This window comes from Sardina pilchardus, chromosome 9 (assembly GCF_963854185.1).
Source record: "Sardina pilchardus chromosome 9, fSarPil1.1, whole genome shotgun sequence".
NCBI classification, from domain to species: domain Eukaryota; kingdom Metazoa; phylum Chordata; class Actinopteri; order Clupeiformes; family Clupeidae; genus Sardina; species Sardina pilchardus.
The window spans coordinates 8,435,447-8,455,446 of NC_085002.1; the positions used below are offsets into that span (position 1 = coordinate 8,435,447).

General features: G+C 50.4%; 1 protein-coding gene across 1 annotated transcript in view; it reads right to left on the reverse strand.

The window, feature by feature from the left end:
- Positions 1-20,000, reverse strand: part of plxna1b (plexin A1b) — a 198,971-nt gene that overhangs the window by 157,475 nt on the left and 21,496 nt on the right. The window contains 1 exon segment of the mRNA XM_062545585.1: positions 6,262-7,659. Coding sequence (XP_062401569.1) covers positions 6,262-7,437 — 1,176 coding nt within the window. The 5' untranslated portion in view covers positions 7,438-7,659.

Genomic DNA, 20,000 nt, shown 5'->3' on the forward strand with positions numbered 1-20,000 from the left:
ACAACATAAGTCTGCTATTCACTCAGTACAGAGAGAGAGAGAGAGGGAGTAAAAGAGAGAGAGAGGGAGTAAAAGAGAGAGAGAAAGGCTGGCACTGTAGCTGTGTAGAGGCACTGTTTGCATTTGTATGTGGGTGTGCGCGGGTGTTTGTGTGTGTACACCGCTCGTGTGTGTGTGTGTGTGTGTGTGTGTGTTTGTGTGTCCATACCCATGTGGTTATGTGTCTATGAGCATAAAAATCCTGTGGTTGTGTGTATGTTTACATGTGTGTGTGTGTGTGTGTGTGTGTGTGTGTGTGTGTGTGTGTGTGTATACACACATGTGGTAATGTGTGTGTTTACTGTATCCCACATGAGCTACACAAACTGTCGAGGGAATCATGGAGGGAACAAAAGGGTGGAGATGAGAGAGAGAGAGAAAATGTGAGGGACAGTATGTGTGTCAGAGAAAGAGTGTGTGTGTGTCTGTGAGAAAGAGAAAGAGATAGAGGGGGAGAGAGAGTGGGAGCAAAAGAGAGAGAGAGAGAGAGAGGGCGAGAGAGAGAGTGGGAGCAAGAGAGAGAGAGAGAGAGAGCGAGAGAGGGAGGGGAAGCACAGGTGTTTGTGGTTGCTACCTGTCCCGGTGGGACTGTGTATGTAACGGGAGATTTCCATGAGGTGAGACGTCCCCACCACACACCCCACCACACACACACACACACACACACACTACCCTACCCTACCCTACACTACACTACACTACACACTACGGTTCTCTAAACATCCTGGCATCGGCCTTACGTCACAGCAAAGGCACAGCAGCACAGCCTCTCATTAGCCCCAAACCACTGCAACCCAAATAAACACAGCACCAGTGTGTGTGTGTGTGTGCGTGTCTGTGTGTTTCTGTGTGCTTCTGTGTGTGTGTCTGTTTGTGTCCACGTGTCAGCTACCTCCCTGGAACAGTCAGAAGGGCGGGGAATGGCAGAGAGAGAGAGAGAGAGAGAGAGGGAGAGAGAGAGAGAGAGAGAGAGAGGAAGAGATACTAAGAGGGCCTGCTGTTGGAGCAGCATCTGCATGTGACCATTTTGCTTTTGTTTCCTGCTGTCCGTGCATCAGAAGTCTCACTGCGTCATTGGGCCATGACAAGGCCGTCATAGCAACGACAACCCAATGAGAATGGAGCGAGGGTACGTTATTGGTCGTGCACACTCACAAAGAATGGCAACGCCACGCTGCAGATTAATAGACAGGGCCAGTCCCTCACTCTGTGTGTGTGTGTGTGTGTGTGTGTGTGTGTGTGTGTGTGTGTGTGTGTGTGTGCATCTCTGCGCATCTGACAGACAGACAAACAGAGAGTCAACATCCCCGCCAGGCTTGTCACTCACGGTGAGCCAGAGACTGAAAACACATGGAAACCATGAAGGACAGAAAAAAAAAATGAAATCCTGTCTGCAGACCGCTAGCGCAAAATCAATAAATAATTACACTGATAATTAGGACCATTAGCGACACAAACTGCTAGCTGGGTCTTCAGAGTTCAACACCCCGGGTAAGAGAGAAAGAAAGAAAGAGAGAAAAACATGGGTGGGGGCTGGGGGTGGGGGGTAATGTGCATCTGTTTATGACATCACCCCCCCACAAACACACACAAACACACACACAAACACACACACACACACACACACACACACACACACACACACACACACACACACACACACACACACACACACACACACACACACACACACACACACACACACACACACACACACACACACACACACACACACACACACACACACACACACACACACACACACACACACACACACACACACACACACACACACACACACACACACACACACACACACACACACACACACACACACACACACACACACACACACACACACACACACACACACACACACACACACACATACACAAACATACACACTGGCCTTTAGAGAGTATCGATTTCAAATCTGATTTCTCTGGTAAAGAGATCATTGTATGTTTACAGCCATCTCTATCACGTGCTCTCTCTCTCTCTCTCCCTCTCTCTGTTTCTCTGTCAGTCGCCTAAGCAGAGCCATTCACTCTCGCTGGATGTCAGGCACTCAAACACCCTCGCAGCCGCAAATATCCTGGGAATCTGCCATTTTCCTCCACTAAGCTGATAACACTTGTTTAAGAACATGTTATGTGCGCGAGTGTGTGTGTGTGTCTGTGTGTGTGTTGGTGTGTGTGAGGGTGTCTGCACGGCTGTGCCTTTGTGGGCGCTAGCTAGCATGGCGGAAATGTGTGGTGTGCATGCTAAGTAGGTATCATAATTCTATCAAAGCTGCTTAATCTGCCTCTCTTTTGTATCGGGACTCTGGGAGCGAGGGGAAGAAACCAAAGCCATTCAGCAGATCCAAATGAAAAAATAAGATGGGGGGGGGGGGGGGGTGCGAGGGGAGAAGAGGCGAGCACTATAAATCTGCACAGGAGCACAGACTCCAGAGGCTGTGCAAATATGAGATAAGCACCTTCCCCACTGCCTCTTCACAGTGCCACTGAACTAATTATGATGTTCCGAACAAAAAACACAGGCTTACACTCACATGCTGTATGTGTGTGTGTTTATATGCGTGCATATATATATATGTGTGTGTGTGTATGTGTGTGTGTGTGTGTGTGTGTGTGTGTGTGTGTGTGTGTGTGTGTGTGTGTGTGTGTGTGTGTTTAAGTTATTTACTGAAAAGTTTAACTGGCACGAGTACTACATCTTTGCTACCAGTGTACCTGAGGTAGCTAAGGGGATTGCCATTGTGGCCTAACAACAATAACCTGCTATCTACCCAACAAACTGTTGAGAAAATAAATAAAGACAAGGCCAGCTACAGAGAAGCAAACAGAGAGAAAAAAAGAAGAGGAAAAAGTTATAGAAAAAGAGACCGCGAGAGAGAGATAGTTTAGATGGGGAGAGAGAGAGAGAGAGAGAGGGCAGAGAGACAGGATGAGACAGATATCCTCTCTGCCCTGCTATTAGCACTAAAGCTAGCATAGCATGAGGTGATTGCATGAGTGACGGTCAGTGTGGTAGAGAGGTGGCCCAGCCTGGCAGGAGCGCGGTCCGCACCCTGAGGCAGGGACAGCACCACCACCACCACCACAACCACTGCTGCTACTACTCCCCACACTGAGCTAGCGACCTGAATGAAGGCTCATTACCGAAGCTAATGTGCTACTTAACAATGGCTGCTAAGGCCCTGGTGAGAAGCTAGCGAAAAAGATGATGCCGACTGACACTCAAAGGAAGTTTTTTTTTGTTCTCTTTCTTTTTTCCCCCCTGTCTTGACTAAACGCCAGCGGTAGTGGGCAGGGCTGGGAGCGCTGGCGTGGCGCGGCCCAAAGTGTCTGCGACATCAATACAGTGCGATTCATGGCCCGGCGAGAGCCCGTAATCAATCATCGCCTCTCTGGCCCGTCGAGCTTTCAGCTCGCGCAGTCATCAAACTCTCACCCGCACCAGCACTCTCACTCTCTCACACACACACACACACACACACATATAGTACGTACACACACACACACACACACACACACACAGCCTGTCGCTCACACTTCTATACTTGTCGACTGGCACTGTCCCTCTCTCTCTCTCTCTCTCTCTCACACACACACACACACACACACACACGCACACACGCGCGCACGCACACAATAACACAACCACCACCACACACACACACACACTCACACAGGGATTTAGCATGTCGCTACCTCTTCAGTGGGTATTCCCTGTCCCTCTCTTTTGTTCTCTTGCTCTTTCTCTCTCCATCTCGGAAAAGGGGAAATGGCTGCTATTGATCCACTCCAACGCCAGTGAAAGGTCATGTGTTTACTAATAAACTGACAAGCCGGCCAGTGTGATGGACAACAAGAGAAAGGGAGGGAGAGAGAGAGAGAAAGAGAGAAAGGGACAGAGAGATAGAGAGAGAAAGATAGAGAGAGGGAGAGAAAAAGAGATAGAGAGAGAGAACACCAGTCCTGAAATAACATTTCCTCTGCAGGATGTTGCTTCAGTATAGCAGTGGGTACAGTGGCAGCATCAGACGGAACTGATGCTTATTGAGTCATGGGGCATTGTATTCATAGTGGACAGGAAATTGTGTATGTGTATAGCATTTAGTGTAGGCCTGTGTCTGGATCCCAGTGCAGCCGTGCAGAGCATGTGTGTGTGTGTGTGTGTGTGTGTGTGTGAGAGTTCAGTTTATCCCTGCATCAGGAGTACTCCTAGTGTCACAGTCCATTTGCAGGGGCAATGAGGGATTTGACAGCTGAGGAGGAGATTAATCATGCCGTCTTTTACACACACACACACACACACACACACACACACACATCTTTCCTGGGCCTCCCTCTCCTCTCCCATCTCCCAGCCGTTCTACCCCCTACTGCTCCATACAGTCCGCTTCTCACCCCACCTGACCTCATGTCGGGGTCACCTCAGGGGTCCAGAGGTCAAACCAATCCGCTAGGCGTCATCCATACCTTTGACCTCGGTAATGACACAAGTGAGCAGGCGGTAGTAGCTTGTTCATATCAGCAAAGGAAACACTGAGCTACGCTGCTAGTACAAAAACATCACATTTTCCTGTTTCTTATCTTAGCCTTGGACTTGAAGTGATTCTGACACTATGAGTCACTCTGAAGCCTGGGACTGGGACTGGTCGGTCGTTATCTTTCCGACATGTTGTAATGACACACTAACTATTGATCCAGTCCCTACCCTTTGGAAGATGATTGATTGACCCGCCTGATCGTTTGTAGCCATCATTGTCTGGCAAATGCGGTCCCTCAAGTAAAGATAACAAGTTTGGATGGCCTCACATAAAAACTCAAACTCAAACGAACACAGACCCAGCCACTGTCACTGCGCACTTTATTACAATGAGCCAAGGACAGCACGGGAGAGGAGAGGTTGGCCATAAACTATGAAATGCCTTGCTAGCACTATCAACAGCACAGGTTCCTGAAGAATCTGGATGGTGATGTAACCCATTGTGCTGTGGCCAACAAGCCGTCACTACACTACAGACAGACAACCTTATTTTGTCAGGTGCAGTTCATTTGTTCTCATCATGACTAGCTCTTGTGCACTGACATTAGCGTGTTCAAAAACTGAAGCTTTTTTTAAAAAAAGGCACACACATCATTTTGTAGGATGAAACTAAATAATGGCATTGATTAAGACCTTGCACACATTATGCACCATGCCTAATATACCTCTATAGAAACAAGTCGTGGCTCTATGGTCACCGCTAGCATGTGATTAGCCCCTGCAGTGTGTGCTCTACGGCATGCCACTGCTCACATGAAGGTAGCATCACATCGCTCGCTCAGCAGCAGAGCGAGAAAGGTGGCCGACCACAACCTGAGATCCAATTCACAGCCCAGCTGGTTGTCTTTTTCACTATATCATTTTCTTTACTCACTCTGTACCGTCACACATGTCTGCTTTATCTGGTTGAGCTCGCGCTAATTAACAGCGCCGTAAAAAAAAAAACCTTGGCTGAGTTCACGAATTGCACTCATTTTCCAAAAACAACTACAGAAAGAGGAGAGGAGAGATGGGGACTCAGATGAATGGTATGAGGGAGAGCGAGAGCCTCCTCTACATTTTTAAGCCATTAGAGACATAATGGGGAGGGAGGGAGGGATAGAGGGAGAAAAAGGAGGAGAGAGAGAATGAGGGAGAGAGAAAGAGAGAAAGGAAGAGAAAAGGGAGGGACTGGATATGACAGCCAAGCCCTGGTCCCTGAGGATGCCTGTGGCAGACGAGACAGGATCAAGATTCTCTCTAAACGAATGAATTAGCTGAGAGAACAAGGGGAGGACAGAGGGAGAGAAAGAGGGAGTGAGAAAGAGAAAGAGAGAGTGAGAGGGGTAAAGAGAAAGGATGAAAGAGGGAGAGAGAGGGAGAAAGAGGTAGTGAGGTAATGAGAGGGAAAGAGAGAGGGAGAAAGAGAGTGAGAGAGGGAGTGAGAAAGAGAAAGAGAAAGAGGGGCAGAGAAAAGAGAGAAAGAGAAAGGGAGTGACACTTCAGAAATGCACTCTACTGAAATAATGAGCAAAAAACCCTGAGCAAAAAAAGCCACTCTGACACAGAGAAAGACACAAAGAAACTAGAGGCCCTGAACATTCACAGTCTTCCACTAAAAAGGTAGTTTCTACCCAAAATACGTCAACTCTTCTCGGCACACTGAGGAGGAGGCGGGAGACTCACCGAGTTGATGCAGGCCAGCTCCTTGTTGAGCAGCCAGGGCAGCGAGAGCTTGCCCTCCCCGCGGTAGCACGACTGGATCCTCTCCTTGATCTTCTCCTTGATGCTGCGCAGCGTGAACAGGCAGAGCACGGACTCTTTGGGCGGCTTGGCGCGGTTCTTCTGGCCCTGCGAGAAGACGGTGAACAGCACGTCCTCCTGCTCGGACACGCCGAGCGAGTTGGCCAGCTGCCGGCCGGGCTTGCTGAGGTAGGCGTCCTGGATGAGCCGGTACTCCACGCCGTCCTTGGTGCAGCCGATGGGGAACTCGACGTACGAGTAGAACTTGGGGTCGTCCACGCAGAGGCGCACGATCTTGGAGGTGAAGAACTGCTCGCCGCTGGCGTCCGGCGAGGTCAGCTGCGTGTCCAGCTGGAGGGTGAGATAGTAGACGAACTGCTCGCTGCTGAAACCGTAGACGTAGTAGATGTCGAAGGCGGGGAACTTGGAGAGCGTGTCCGAGGGGATCTTGAGCTGCGACGAGACAAACTCGTCCTGGTAGACGAAGCTGAACATGTCGGCGTTCTCCTCGTTGGCCATCAGCTTGCGGCTGGACAGCGTGGGGAAGTACTCGGACTTGCCGTCGATGGGCGTGCCGATGAAGAGCTTGCTGCCCGAGTCGTCGGAGATGATGACCCCGGACATGGTGCCGGACTCGGAGACGCTGGAGAGGTAGTGCTCCTTGCGGTGGTGCGGCTCGCCCAGCTTGAAGAGGTCGTCCAGCCGCAGGAACTGGCAGATGCCCTGCGAGGTGCTCCCGCAGGCGATGAGCCGGTTCTGGGCGTAGTCCACCAGGAGCAGCTTGTTGACGTTGCTGGTCTGGGCCAGGTCGTGGGGGCAGGACTGGACGCTGGGCGGGGGGTAGCACTTCTCGTTGTCCACCACGGGGCCGGTCATGTGGCTGCGCAGCTTGGTCAGGTTGCTCGACAGCTTGAAGATCCAGTTGACCGCGCCCACGTAGACCTCGCCCGTCTTGTTGTGGATGGCCAGGTGCGTCAGCCCCCACTCGGACGGCGAGAAGGTCTTGAAAGGCTCCGGTTCAATCCGGGACTGGGCCGGGCGCATACAGACCACTAGAAGCCCAAGAAGAAGCACCCTCCCTGGGTTAAGCACACCCGCTGGCCCCTGGGGAGGCCACATATCGGTAAACTTCGAAAACGAGGCAAGGCTGGCTGCCCGTCCCACTCCGTCCTAAAACCACAGTCACCGTTGTCTGTGCAACTGAACGAGTCTGGACGCTTTTTCGACAGGGGTAGGGAGAGAGGGAGAGAAAAATAGTTCCTATTGATCGTCGGTGCTCTCCTCTCCAATATGAGCGGTCATCCAGCGCATCGTCCACAGTGCCACTGAGTGTCGGGAGACCTGCGAGGCAAACAAAAAAAGAGGGGGGGAGAGAAAAAAAACACATTATGAGTCAACAGGCAACACATCTTATTGATTATGCATCGGTGCTGGCCTAAAAGCGCCAAGTCGATAAGAGTTAAGAAGACATCCCTGCCCGGGCAAAACGAATGACTCAACCTGAAAGGGCCGCACGGCAGGGAGCGAGACCATGACAATGTTTAATTACGCCGACAGATCGACCAACGCCTCCGGACTGATGAGACACTCAGCTCAAACGGGGAAGGAATAGAAAGAGAACAAAAAAAGTGCTCCTCCAAGGACTCCGACACAGACACAAACTCTACGCACCTCCCGAGGAATTTCACATCAAGTCCATCAAGAGCCAGAAGAGTACAGCAAGCCTACTGCATTAATGAAGAGACACCCAAATGTCTTTTTTCCTCGTTAGGGGTTAAAAAGGTTAACTAAACATTTCAAGCTGAAGCGAATCACACCGGTACTGTGTGCATATACTTAAAATATGCTCCCACTCTGTGTTTTGAGGCAAGGAAGACTGGCCTTTTTTTCCGTGCTGACCCATTGGCTGTCCAACAGTGATGGGAGGGCAGGCAGAGGTTTCAGTGAATTATAAGTCCTGTCAGACACTACACATGCTAAACTAGACTGTCTACATGCCTTCTCCTGGTTGTCTCTCCCTCTCTCTCTCCCTCTATCTCTCACCCACTCTCTCTCTCTCCCTCTGTCTCTCTCACTCTCTCTCTCTCTTTCCCTTCTCTGAGACGCTGTAAGCAGCGGTCAGTCTCCTGTGCCCCTTAATCACAGGCTTCCTGAACACTAGAGGCCTACCCAGGCGCCCTACTGCGGTTAACCAAAACTAAGTCAATGGCACAGTCACCATCAAAACAGGAACCAGAAACAAAAAGGACTGATTTAAACAGCCTCTTTTTTCACTTAGTGCTAAGCTAGTCTACAGAAAACCAGGGACTTTTTAGACAAGTTCACTCCCCACCCCCCCCCACACACACACACCCAATGAAAAAAAGAAACACTTAGTCACAAATCAATGTTCGTCATGGCGATCTGTTTTTGTCCTCATTCGAAGTCAGCCTGGCTCTCCCAATCCCACCCAAGAGAAGGCATCCATGATGTAAGCTACTTATTCCGCACTTCCAGCTCTGGCATCTCCCCCCCTGTTCTTGAGTCTGCAGTGGAAAGAAAAAGTCTCTCTCGTGTTTAAGCTGCGACTCGCCTCCATTCTCCACTTCCGAGGCATGTCTAATGGGCAGAACAGAGGAGGAGCCTGGCCCTATACCGCCGCCGCTGCGGCCTCTCTTAGCCATACATGGAGACAGCACAATGGGCCCACACCGGGCCGCCGGTGGCTTTCTAAAGCGTGCTGGGAGATTCTAATCAGGCTGTTCCAAAAGCAGATTCCATTACAGCGTTTAACATTATTTAGACCAGGGGAGACAAATATTTGGACTGAATTCCTTGTTAAAAAATGAAAACCGATAGGCCTCAGCCCTGAGTCATGCCCACGCCGCTTGCCAAGATTATTCCTGTAGTAGTGGTAATGCTGTCTTATCAGACTAGTCTCAATCCGTGGTAATGGACAAGCCTATCTAGATCTACGCCTGTGGAGTAACAGGCAATTTCCCACTCTTGATGCCCGTTTTTTACCGTGTACAGAGTAATAACCACAGTTTATCTAGCCAGTCTATTTCTGCACCAAAGAAGTAATGCGCTCTGCTATCACTGCGTCGGTTTATCTCTATGCAAAAAGGGGGAGGCTAATGCCAGCATTCTCATTGCACTGCTGTCGGACGTTGACAGTGCTAGCGTCGTCTCGGCAGGCCGAGCGAGCGAGCGAGCGAGCGAGCGAGAGAGCGAGCGGCAGCCCGTCAGCCCCGACGGCGTTTCAGATGAGATCAGGACGCTCGTCTCGTTTGGCCCGAAAACGCTGATGAGGCAGAAGGCCCGACAGCGCGTGCCAGCTCCTCAGTTCACCTTGACGGTGAGCACGTCTGCGCCGGGTGTTTTACGGCCGCCGATGTCAGGAGGAGACACTGGGAGAGGAGGGGAGAGGAGCTGGAGCTGGGGGAATGGGGTGGCTGTTTTTTTTTTTTTTTTAATGGGGGAGAGAAAAAACCTGAGGGCGTAAAGGCAACCCAGCCAGAGATAAAGGCCATCAAAAACTAAGCCAGAGAGAGAAAGGGAAGGGTAAGGGAAAGGAAAATGAGGAATGTTTTTCCCCCGCTTTCCTCGTTCCTTTCTTTTATTCTTTCTTTCTTTCGAAATCTTTTTCTTTTCCAAAGCCGGCATCTTATCTCGCTAGCTGTTTTTCTTTCCTCCGAGGGTGATTGAAGGCTTGCCTTATCTGCCAATCAATCCCCCAAGGACAGAGGCAGGATGTGTCGTCACTTCAAAGACCTCAGAGAAAGCAGAGAGCACTGTGGCATGTGGGCTTTCCAAATTCCCACTTCTATATTCACACATAGTGCTGGGGGAAAACGCAGAGGAATCTTAGCCAATCTTAATAGAGATACCGAGGAAATGTAGGCTAGATGAAGCTAGCTGACTGTTTTTTTTTGTTTGGGGTAGGGGGGGTGTCATGTGAAACAAGGATGGGAGGCGCATTTAAGGCTGTGGCTGTCTTATAAAAGCTCAGGTTTAAACTTGGCAAATAACACCCTTATGAATTGTGCACAAACTGCTGTGAAACTGTTGTGAAAAGTGCTCTCTTTCACAACACCCCTCCACACATTCCTAGAGTTTATACAAAACCACATTACAGGGAGGGGGACCCATTTGGGGGGGGGGGGGGATACTTGACACGATACTTGAAAACTTATTTGCAAAGAGGTTAAAACCGCACAGCAATCATTACACTGAGAGCCAAGGGGCAAATAAAGCTGTTTATCAAATTCTTTTAATGGCGAGGCCCTTACCAAACACAATCTCAGATCTCATTCGAGCAAACACAATGCAAGGATGATGCAGTCTTGCCGTACACCGAGAACAGATGTCAATTTAAACTACAGTGGTGGTGGGTGGGGGGTGGGGGTGGGGGGGTTGAGAGAGAAGGAGAGAAAGACATGCAAAAGGTTGCCTCAACAGTAATTTCTCTTCATTTCGGCGGACAACACTTGACGTAACAGACCATGAATTTCACAATAAATTGCATTTCTCCAGCTCCAGTGGGCTCTGTACCTGAGTAATGGGCTATATGGCAGCAGCCACTGTGTCCAATGCTGAATGCCATTAGGCAGAGAGAGAGAGAGAGAGAGAGAGAGAGAGAGAGAGAGAGAGAGAGAGAGAGAGAGAGAGAGAGAGAGAGAGAGAGAGAGAGGAGGGCCAGCAATGTAAGCAGCGTAAATGTTTTCTCTGCTGGCTCAGAGATAGCAGTGCTGGTAGATTGGTGGCCAGAGATGTGATGAGACAGAGAGAGAGAGAGAGAGAGAGAGAGAGAGAGAGAGAGAGAGAGAGAGAGAGAGAGGGAGATGGAGAGAGAGAAAAGGAATGAGATGGGATGAAGAGCGAGAGGAGGGAAGGAGGGAGGGATGGAGGGGGAGGTAGAGATAGAGGGGGAGGGATTGATGGAGGGAGGAAGAAGGGCTGGAGCTGATTATCAAATGCTACACTTGGGCAAAGCTCTCCCAGCACTGACCGACAGCAGAGAAAATTGTCAATCGCCCCTTTTTTCCCTGTCAATCCCCCAGCACCATTACCCCTGGGGGTTTACAGAACCCCCGCACTTTCCTCCCAATTTCAATTTTTCAATTTTCCAATTTCCCCCTTCTTTCCGATCCCTGTCTTGCTTATTTTTCTGCCTCTAAAATTTCAATTTCCTCTTCCATGTCCAGAGCGCGGAGTCAAAAAAGAAAAAAAAAAAAAGCCTGAGCAACACCCTGCAAATCCCGTAACTTGCTGGCCAGGCAGGAGGACCAGAGAGAATCGCATCAGCTCCCACCCGTCATCAGGCTGCGTGCGGCCAGCAGTGGACTGGACCGTGACTGCTGAGGACCGCGATGACGGCCATGTTTTTGAATAGAAAAAGATGACCGAAGCGCTGAAGGGGTGTGTGTGTGTGTGTGTGTGTGTGTGGGGAGGGGAGGGGGGGGGGTGGGGGGGGGGGGGGGGTATTCATGGTTTCCAATATTTTCAAAAGAGGAGAGAGGAAAAGCTTCACGCTTAGCCCTCCAATGGTGGCTTGTGTTCAGAGCTAAATATCTTACAGCCACTGGTTCTGTGCCATTCGGTTATATTCCTTTTCTCTGTTTTCAAAAAAGGCCCTAATAAACCTTTTTCTAAAGCCAAAGCACACGCTCACACATATACAAACATATACAAACACACACACACACACACAGAGTAAGGAGCCTGGGCTCTTCGAATAGGCCGCTAAACCTGTCTCCTCAGATAATAGGCGTTGCTGGCAGGGGTGGCTGGGTGATTTATTGCTTGTGGCATATCAATTACAGCACACAGCTCATGGAGAGGCCACTGGTAGCGCGCGCACACACACGCACTCGTACACACACACACACAGAGAGAGAGACAGACAGACCCCAGTGCAGATTCAGCATGCAAGACACCTCACAGTCCCAACACACACACACACACACACACACACACACACACACACACACACACACACACACACACACACACACACACACACACACACACACACACACACACACACACACACACACACACACACACACACACACACACACACACACACACACACACACACACACACACACACACACACACACACACACACACACACACACACACACACACACACACACACACACACACACACACACACTAGGGCCAAACATAGGAAAAACCAACAAATGTAGCCTCCACAGACACAGTGGGACAAACATCTGAATGGTTAGGCCCCCTGCAAAACACACACCCACACTCACAAATCAACTGATGCTCCTTCCCGCCTTGCATTGGATGAAAAAACACATGAACCAAAGCTTCACGGAAGACGGGTCAGGTCCTCTTTACACACACACACACACACACACACACACACACACACACACACACACACACACACACACACACACACACACACACACACACACACACACACACACACACACACACACACACACACACACAGCAGAAGCTTATGGTCAACAGGAGGTTGATTAAGCTTCTTTACAATACACTCCCAGCCAACACACACAGCAGGAAATCACTGGGCATTAAGAGTGGTGCATGATCACATAAGCACGCACACACACACACACACACTAATACACTTGCTCCAAGTTTAGCCTACATTCTGAGTTTAACCCATATCTTCCATGAGCTGCACTCACTTGCTATGTAACACAGCACACAGAGACACAAACACACACAAACATGCGCAGACACACAAAACGCACAAACACACACACACTTATACCAAAGCTCAAAGGCTGGCCGACGCCTCACCGCACTCTGCACTCAAAGCACTCATAAGCTGACGCCATGCATCACCTCCTACACACAAACAATTCCATGGAAACACAAACACACCAAACATACACGCACGCACGCACACACACACACACACACACACACACACACACACACACACACACACACACACACACACACACACACACACACACACACACACACACACACACACACACACACACACACACACACACACACACACACACACACACACACACACACACACACACACACACACACACACACACACACACACACACACACACACACACTTAAGCATGGCTGCAATGGTATGGTCTTGGGCCACTCAGGAAGCAGCCCAGGAGTAAACAGGAAGTGGCTTTATCAGAGCAGGGGGTGGGGTGTGTGTGTGTGTCGGGGGGGGGGGGTAGTTCCAGAGCTCATTAAGGGGCTAATTAAACATGCACACTGGGTGGATGATAACGACCCCCAGAGGCCCAACCTCTGCAGCGGCCCACAGGGGGACCACACTCGGCTAGACAACATCGCACAAACACAACACCTCCACTCATCCGCAGCAACCCGCTGTTGGTGTGTGTGTGTGTGTGTGTGTGTGTGTGTGTGTGTGTGTGTGTGTGTGTGTGTGTGTGTGTGTGTGTGAATGGGTGAATGTGAAGCATGAACTTTCAAAGCCATTTGAGTGCTGCGCTATACACACATTTACCAGTCTAACCATTGACAACACAACTTGATGACACTAACACAATCCTGTTGGCTGCTGTGTGACTGACTGACTGACTGACTGACTGACTGACTGACTGACTGACTGACTGAGGCCCAGTTGGCTGTTGCCGGGGCCTCCATGCAGGGTAGAGTCCAGCCCTGTGCTGCCATCAGAGGCCAGCCGGATCCTCCTCTCCTCCCCCTCTGCCAAATGGGCTATCCCAGCGGAGTACTGACAGGGACCATGTGTGTGTTTTGGGCTATGCGACAGCTGCCCCTCCAATATGTGTGTGTGTGTGTGTGTGTGTGTGTGTGTGTGTGTGTGTGTACTTGTGTGTGTGTGCTGAAAACTTTGACAGCTGCCACTCCGTGAATTCACCCCTCAGACCAAGGGAGAGCATTTGCATTGCACAAAATCCCCTCTCCCTTCTGCTCCACTCAAACACACACACACACAAGCACACACATGTACACACACACACAGGCACACACACGTAGACACACACGGATTCCTCCTCCTGTGCCACACTTGTGGTTTCAGCGGTAAACAGGATTATCGTATGACAGACGGCACATCTCTCACGCGGAGTGTGACTGTGAACGTGTGTGTATGTGTGTGTGTGTGTGTGTGTGTTGTGCCCATGTGTGTGGCTCTCATATTCATGGCATGTGAGTACTCCACAGCTCACTCCTGTGCTTTCCCTTTCTGCAGGGCCCGCGGTGTGTGTGTGTGTGTGTGTGTGTGTGTGTGTGTGTGTGTGTGTGTGCCGTTTCGGACGGCGCTGGCCCAAGGACACGCGGAGGGTGGCCAGGGCACCGCGCGGCACGGTGCGAAACAATGAGAGGTGCCATCCCGGTCCCATCAGGCCCACGGCATGGGGCACACAGGACTGGCACTGGCACAGCACCGTGCCGCGCCACCAGCGCATCGCCAAGGACACAGCGCGGGTCAAGGCAGCGCGGCAGCCACAGAGAGCACGTCCGCCAGAGCGCCCGGACGATCGCATGCAAAGATTAAGTGATTGTGGGTTTATGCTTAATCTGGAGGTGCCCGGGAGGCTTCTTATCTGGACCAAAGCTTCCGTGCGAGGGGAGGGGGGGGGGGCAATAAGAGAGGGCAGGGGCATTAAGAGAGGGGGCGGGGGCAAAGGCTAGCGGAGGGGACTGCTCAGACGTACAGTAGGTGGCATGAGATGGGAAATGAGACGGTCGGGACTGAAGGAGAGTCAGATGTGACGAGACGTAGACGGCGCGCGGTGCTGCGGTGTTTGGCGTCTTGTGCTTGCGGCGTCAGATGAGGCACCCGGGCGTAGTTCCCAAAAATCTCGCTCGGCAAAATGCCTGCACTTTGATGAGATTATAGGATACACCGCCACCACATCCCCCCACAGTCCACCCCTCCTCTCTAAGTTACGTGACCTATGTGTCACCTCCACAGATGCGAGACCTTCACCAAAACAGCCTCGTAAAAAAGCAAACTGGAGGCTGTAACAGCTCTGATGACGGAGAGGAGACATTTCAAGGAGAAAGCTGTTAAAGAGCAGGGCCTTGAAGATTCATGGACTGCTTCATAGGATCATCATTGTTATTATTTGGCCATAAACGGGCTTTCCAATTAACCGGCTCAACTTTATGTCTTTTTAAAGAACAGCACAACAGTGCTTTCAAAAAGGATCATAACAAAAGCTGTCTCACTCGGGTCAACGGTCTGAAAGGTTAAATGTGGAAAGTCTTAATGTTCGAGGTGAGCGAGTAGATGGGGAAGATTGACCAACTGTGAGATGACAACTTTTATGAAAGAATTCTAAACATCTTCGCCGAACGAGGCCTAGCCAGCTTGGAGGCGGAAGGACAGCAAACTAACAAAGGTCCAATCATAGGCCCATTGTCATAACACAAAGCCATAACTGTTTACGTGGATTAATCCCCCTTCTGTTGCTCTTGGATTGGATTTCATGTGAGTCAATGCAAAAAACTGTGTGTAGCTGGAACAGCCGGGGGATGGAAAGGATATCTGGCCGGCTGCTCCCAAAAATATCTATAATATCATTATCTAATCAAAATACAATCTGCATAATCACTGAATGTGCTTATTCACGGGGGCAATGCGATCGGTCGGCACAGACTTGAACCCGCAAAGAAAACGTCCTTTGTGCCCGTGTGACTTTCAGAAGAATACGGGCTTGATGCGCGGAGAGAGAGGGAGAGGCCAGACTGAGAGCGCCGGGCCATAGTTTATCTATGAGTGTCCAGCAGCAGCAACAGTGTGCTCCAGTTCAACTCAGGCTACGCACAGGGCAGAACTGGTTTTCTGCTCAAGACAAAGACACACACACACACACACAGACACACACACACACACACACACACAGACACTCCACCCCGAAATGCTATCGCCAGCATCAGCGGGCCAAATTCAAAACATGTGATGCTAGAACGAATGTGGAAGGGAGGGAGGGAGGGAGGGAGGGAGGAGGAGCAGGGATAGAGAGAAAAGAGAAAAGAGAAAAGAAGGGATACGAGCCTGTAGAGGGCACATTTACAGAAAAGGGAGTGTATGAGAGAGAGAGAGAGAGAGAGAGAATGAGTGTATGAGGGAGAGAGAGGAAGGTACCAATCATGTGAGTGAAACAGGGAGTGACTGTGTGAGGAAGAATCTGACAGACAACACCCCAGATGTGGCGCATTTCACCCACTGTGCTGAAGTGGCAGGCGTCCTAACACAAGGCCTCTTTCTCCTCACCACACAAAGCCATTGGGCAACGGGCTCCTCTTTCAGGAGATTTACCTCTGATTGAGTTAACTAGTCCACATGTTTGGGATACTGAGCACAATGAAAGTCCCATTTTAAACGGATGAAGCTGAAGGGAGCAGAATCGGATCCTCTCAACACTTTGCCGTTGCTCCTCTGAGGAATTCCGGAGAGAGAGATACTTGTGTGCAAAGGGTGTGATGACATTTTCTGTCACTTAAAAAAAGGAGTGCAAAACAAGTTCCCAGGCACACAGAAACGACAGTCATGTGCGTGCGTTCACACAAACACACACAGACACACACACACACACCCATGCCAATTTCGTTACCTCATACGGTAACACAGGCCCCTGGGGCAGATATCGCCACACTGATCAGTCAGCTAATGCAAATACACTCCCCCACACCCACGGAGTACACACTCATATTTCTCTCTGTGCCTCACACACTATCCTCTCCCTAACACACAGAGTTGGGTCCTCATATGACACTGACCATTGATTAGCATTCTGCTGCTTATCTGTAGTACTGGTCCGGTTCCATTACCTCTTACACACTCACCCATGCACACACACACACGCACGCACACACCCACACACACAAAGAAACACACACATGCACACACAGCATTAGGGACATAAGTGAGATGTGGCTCAGAGCTTAACTGATGCATTAGGACTCCAGCGTTTTGCACAGAGCCGCAGCCACTACAGTAAATCAGATTACATCTCTGGGCCATACATTACTCAACGACCGTCCCATCGCCCCATCACGCCCACATCTGAGCACGCGCACACACGCACACACACACACACGAGCCCATTGCCCTTCTCGTCTATGTGGCAGGGCTAGAGGAGGGCACGTTTGATTTGGAGTCGCCGACAGGAGTGGGCCTGAACATTTTCACACATGCAGGGTGGATGTGTGACACAAACACACACACACACACACACAGGATTTTTTCGAGGAAATATCGATTAGGGCTTCCTCCTTATTCCGTGTCACAACTGCTTAATGGATTTGAACATGTGCAGGCATTTACACACACACACACAGATTAGCATGTGTACAGGACGACCACACACAGACAGCTAAACGGCACATGTTCACAAGCACAGCCACTGACCACAATGGACAATTTGTACATAAGGACAAATGCCAGAAATACATTGACATACATTGACAGAGACAGAGAGAGAGAGAGAGAAAGAGAGAGAGAGAGAGAGAGAGAGAAAGAGAGAGAGACTGGGGGTTGTGAATGAGTGAAGCACAAAAGAGAGAAGAGAGAGAGAAAGAGGGAGCGATAGAGGGGGGCTGAGGAGGGAGATCTATACAGTGTAGCACTGTGCTTTTAAAAGCTCCTTGCCCGAGTGCAACCCCCCAGCCTTCAGCACATGGTCTGGTAATCTGTCTTAAATACCACAATTACCACCGGGCAAATGTTGAAGGCCAGCGCCCATTACCCCCCCCCCCCCCCCCCTTCCTCCTCCTCCTCCTCCTGCCCACGGATAACAACCATCTTCTTATTGTTTTTGTTGCCCCCGCACCCTCCCCGCCACCATCCCCCTGCTTTCGGCTTCCATTAGGACTGACCGAGTGAGCGAGCGCCGAGCTGCTTGTTGCTAAGCGGCCTGCCACCCACATTTGGAGGGAAGAGAGGAGAGGAGGAGGAGGAGGAGGAGGAGGAGGAGGAGGAGGAGGAGGTGGAGGAGAGGAGCAGACCAAAGCTGTGGGATGGGGGGAGGGTAGACAACTGAAACGGCAGTCTGGGCTGAGAGAGAGAGAGAGGGAGAGAGAGGGGGAGAGAGGGAGAGAGAGAGAGAGAGAGAGCACGTTCCTCTGCTCTACGCTTTCCAAGGCCAGTCTGTGCAGTCCCACTGAAGCCCATCATACTCCACTACACGGCTCACTGAGCACACAGACACCGACACAGAGAGAAAGAGAGATGAGAGAGGGAGGAAGAGAGAGAGAGAGGGGGAGAGAAAGAGAGGGAGATACAGCTAGAGTGGAAGAGATAAGGCTGCTGTGCCAGAGAGAAAGACAGCGTGTCGGGCAGAGGTGCCTAAACTTTTCATGGCAGGCCCTTTTTGACAGTGACAATAAGACGCACCTCCCCCTGCACCACAGCCCAACACAAAGCTGAAACTCACACGTCACCTGCCAAAGGGATCTCGGAGTCAAAAACAGATGTCTATCAGCTGGCACATAGCTGCTTTTAGACACTTATGAAACGCCTCAAATGCATTACATACTTATGAAACTCCTCAAATGCATTAGACACTTTTGAAACTCCTCAAACGCATCAAATACTTATGAAACTCCTCAAATGCATTAGACACTTATGAAACTCAACAAAACAACAAATGCATGACACTCGTCAAATGTGGAGATGATCAGTTTGACTTTTGTCCCCCTATCAGGCCCGCTGGCTGCAGCTCTGGGCTCCTGAGGGACACACTGGACTAGGGTGAGGTCCACTCACGGAGCACTGGACACACAACAGAGGGACGAGAGCCAACGACAAAAAAACACGAGCGAAAGAGCAACACTGGAATGAAACGGCCGGCAGAGGAAAGATAAAAGACAAAGACAGAGACAGAGAGACAGAGAGAGAGAAAGTGGGAGAATATTGCGGGCACCAGTGAAGTTCCAGGCTCTATAATTACGCAGCCAGTGTCAACATAACCTTCAGTGCGAGTGAGCCAGGAAAGAGGAGAAGAGGAGGAGGAGGAGAGATAGCAGGAGAGCTAAGAAAGAAACCTGATCCCAAAATGGAAGACTGATCGGGGGAGGAGTGGCCGATAAAGGAGAGAAGAAAAGGAACGTCGAGTGACAGGAATGCAGAGGCGGACAAGAGAGAGGGAGGAGAGGGGAGAGCAGGGGAGAGAGAGGGAGAGAGGGGGAACAAAGCAACAGATAGAGAGACAAAGAGTTAACGGAGGGAGGGAAGCAGACAAGAAAGGAGAGCGGGAGAGAGGGACAGAGAGAAAAGGAGGGAAAGGAAGAGAGGGAGGAGGAAAAACGGGACAGACCAGCTCTGAGGAACAGAGGGCGGGAGGCCAATGATGTGCCACGCATCACGTCACACCACAGAGGCAACGGGGCATAACTGCCAGCCGTGCACACACACACACACACACAGCTGTCCTGTGCCACGTATAGCATAACCACACATACACAGTCAATCACACAGTATAGATGAAGGCCAGACAAAATCATAACACACCCATGGATTGCTGATTACTGACACACACCACACACACACACACACACACACACACAGTATCCAGACACTTCCACATCTAGATACATTAAAAGACTAAATACACACTCTCATTAGCGCAAGTACACACACACACACACACACACACACACACACACAAAATGACATTCACTCACAAGGCACATCATGAATACATCTACACTTTACA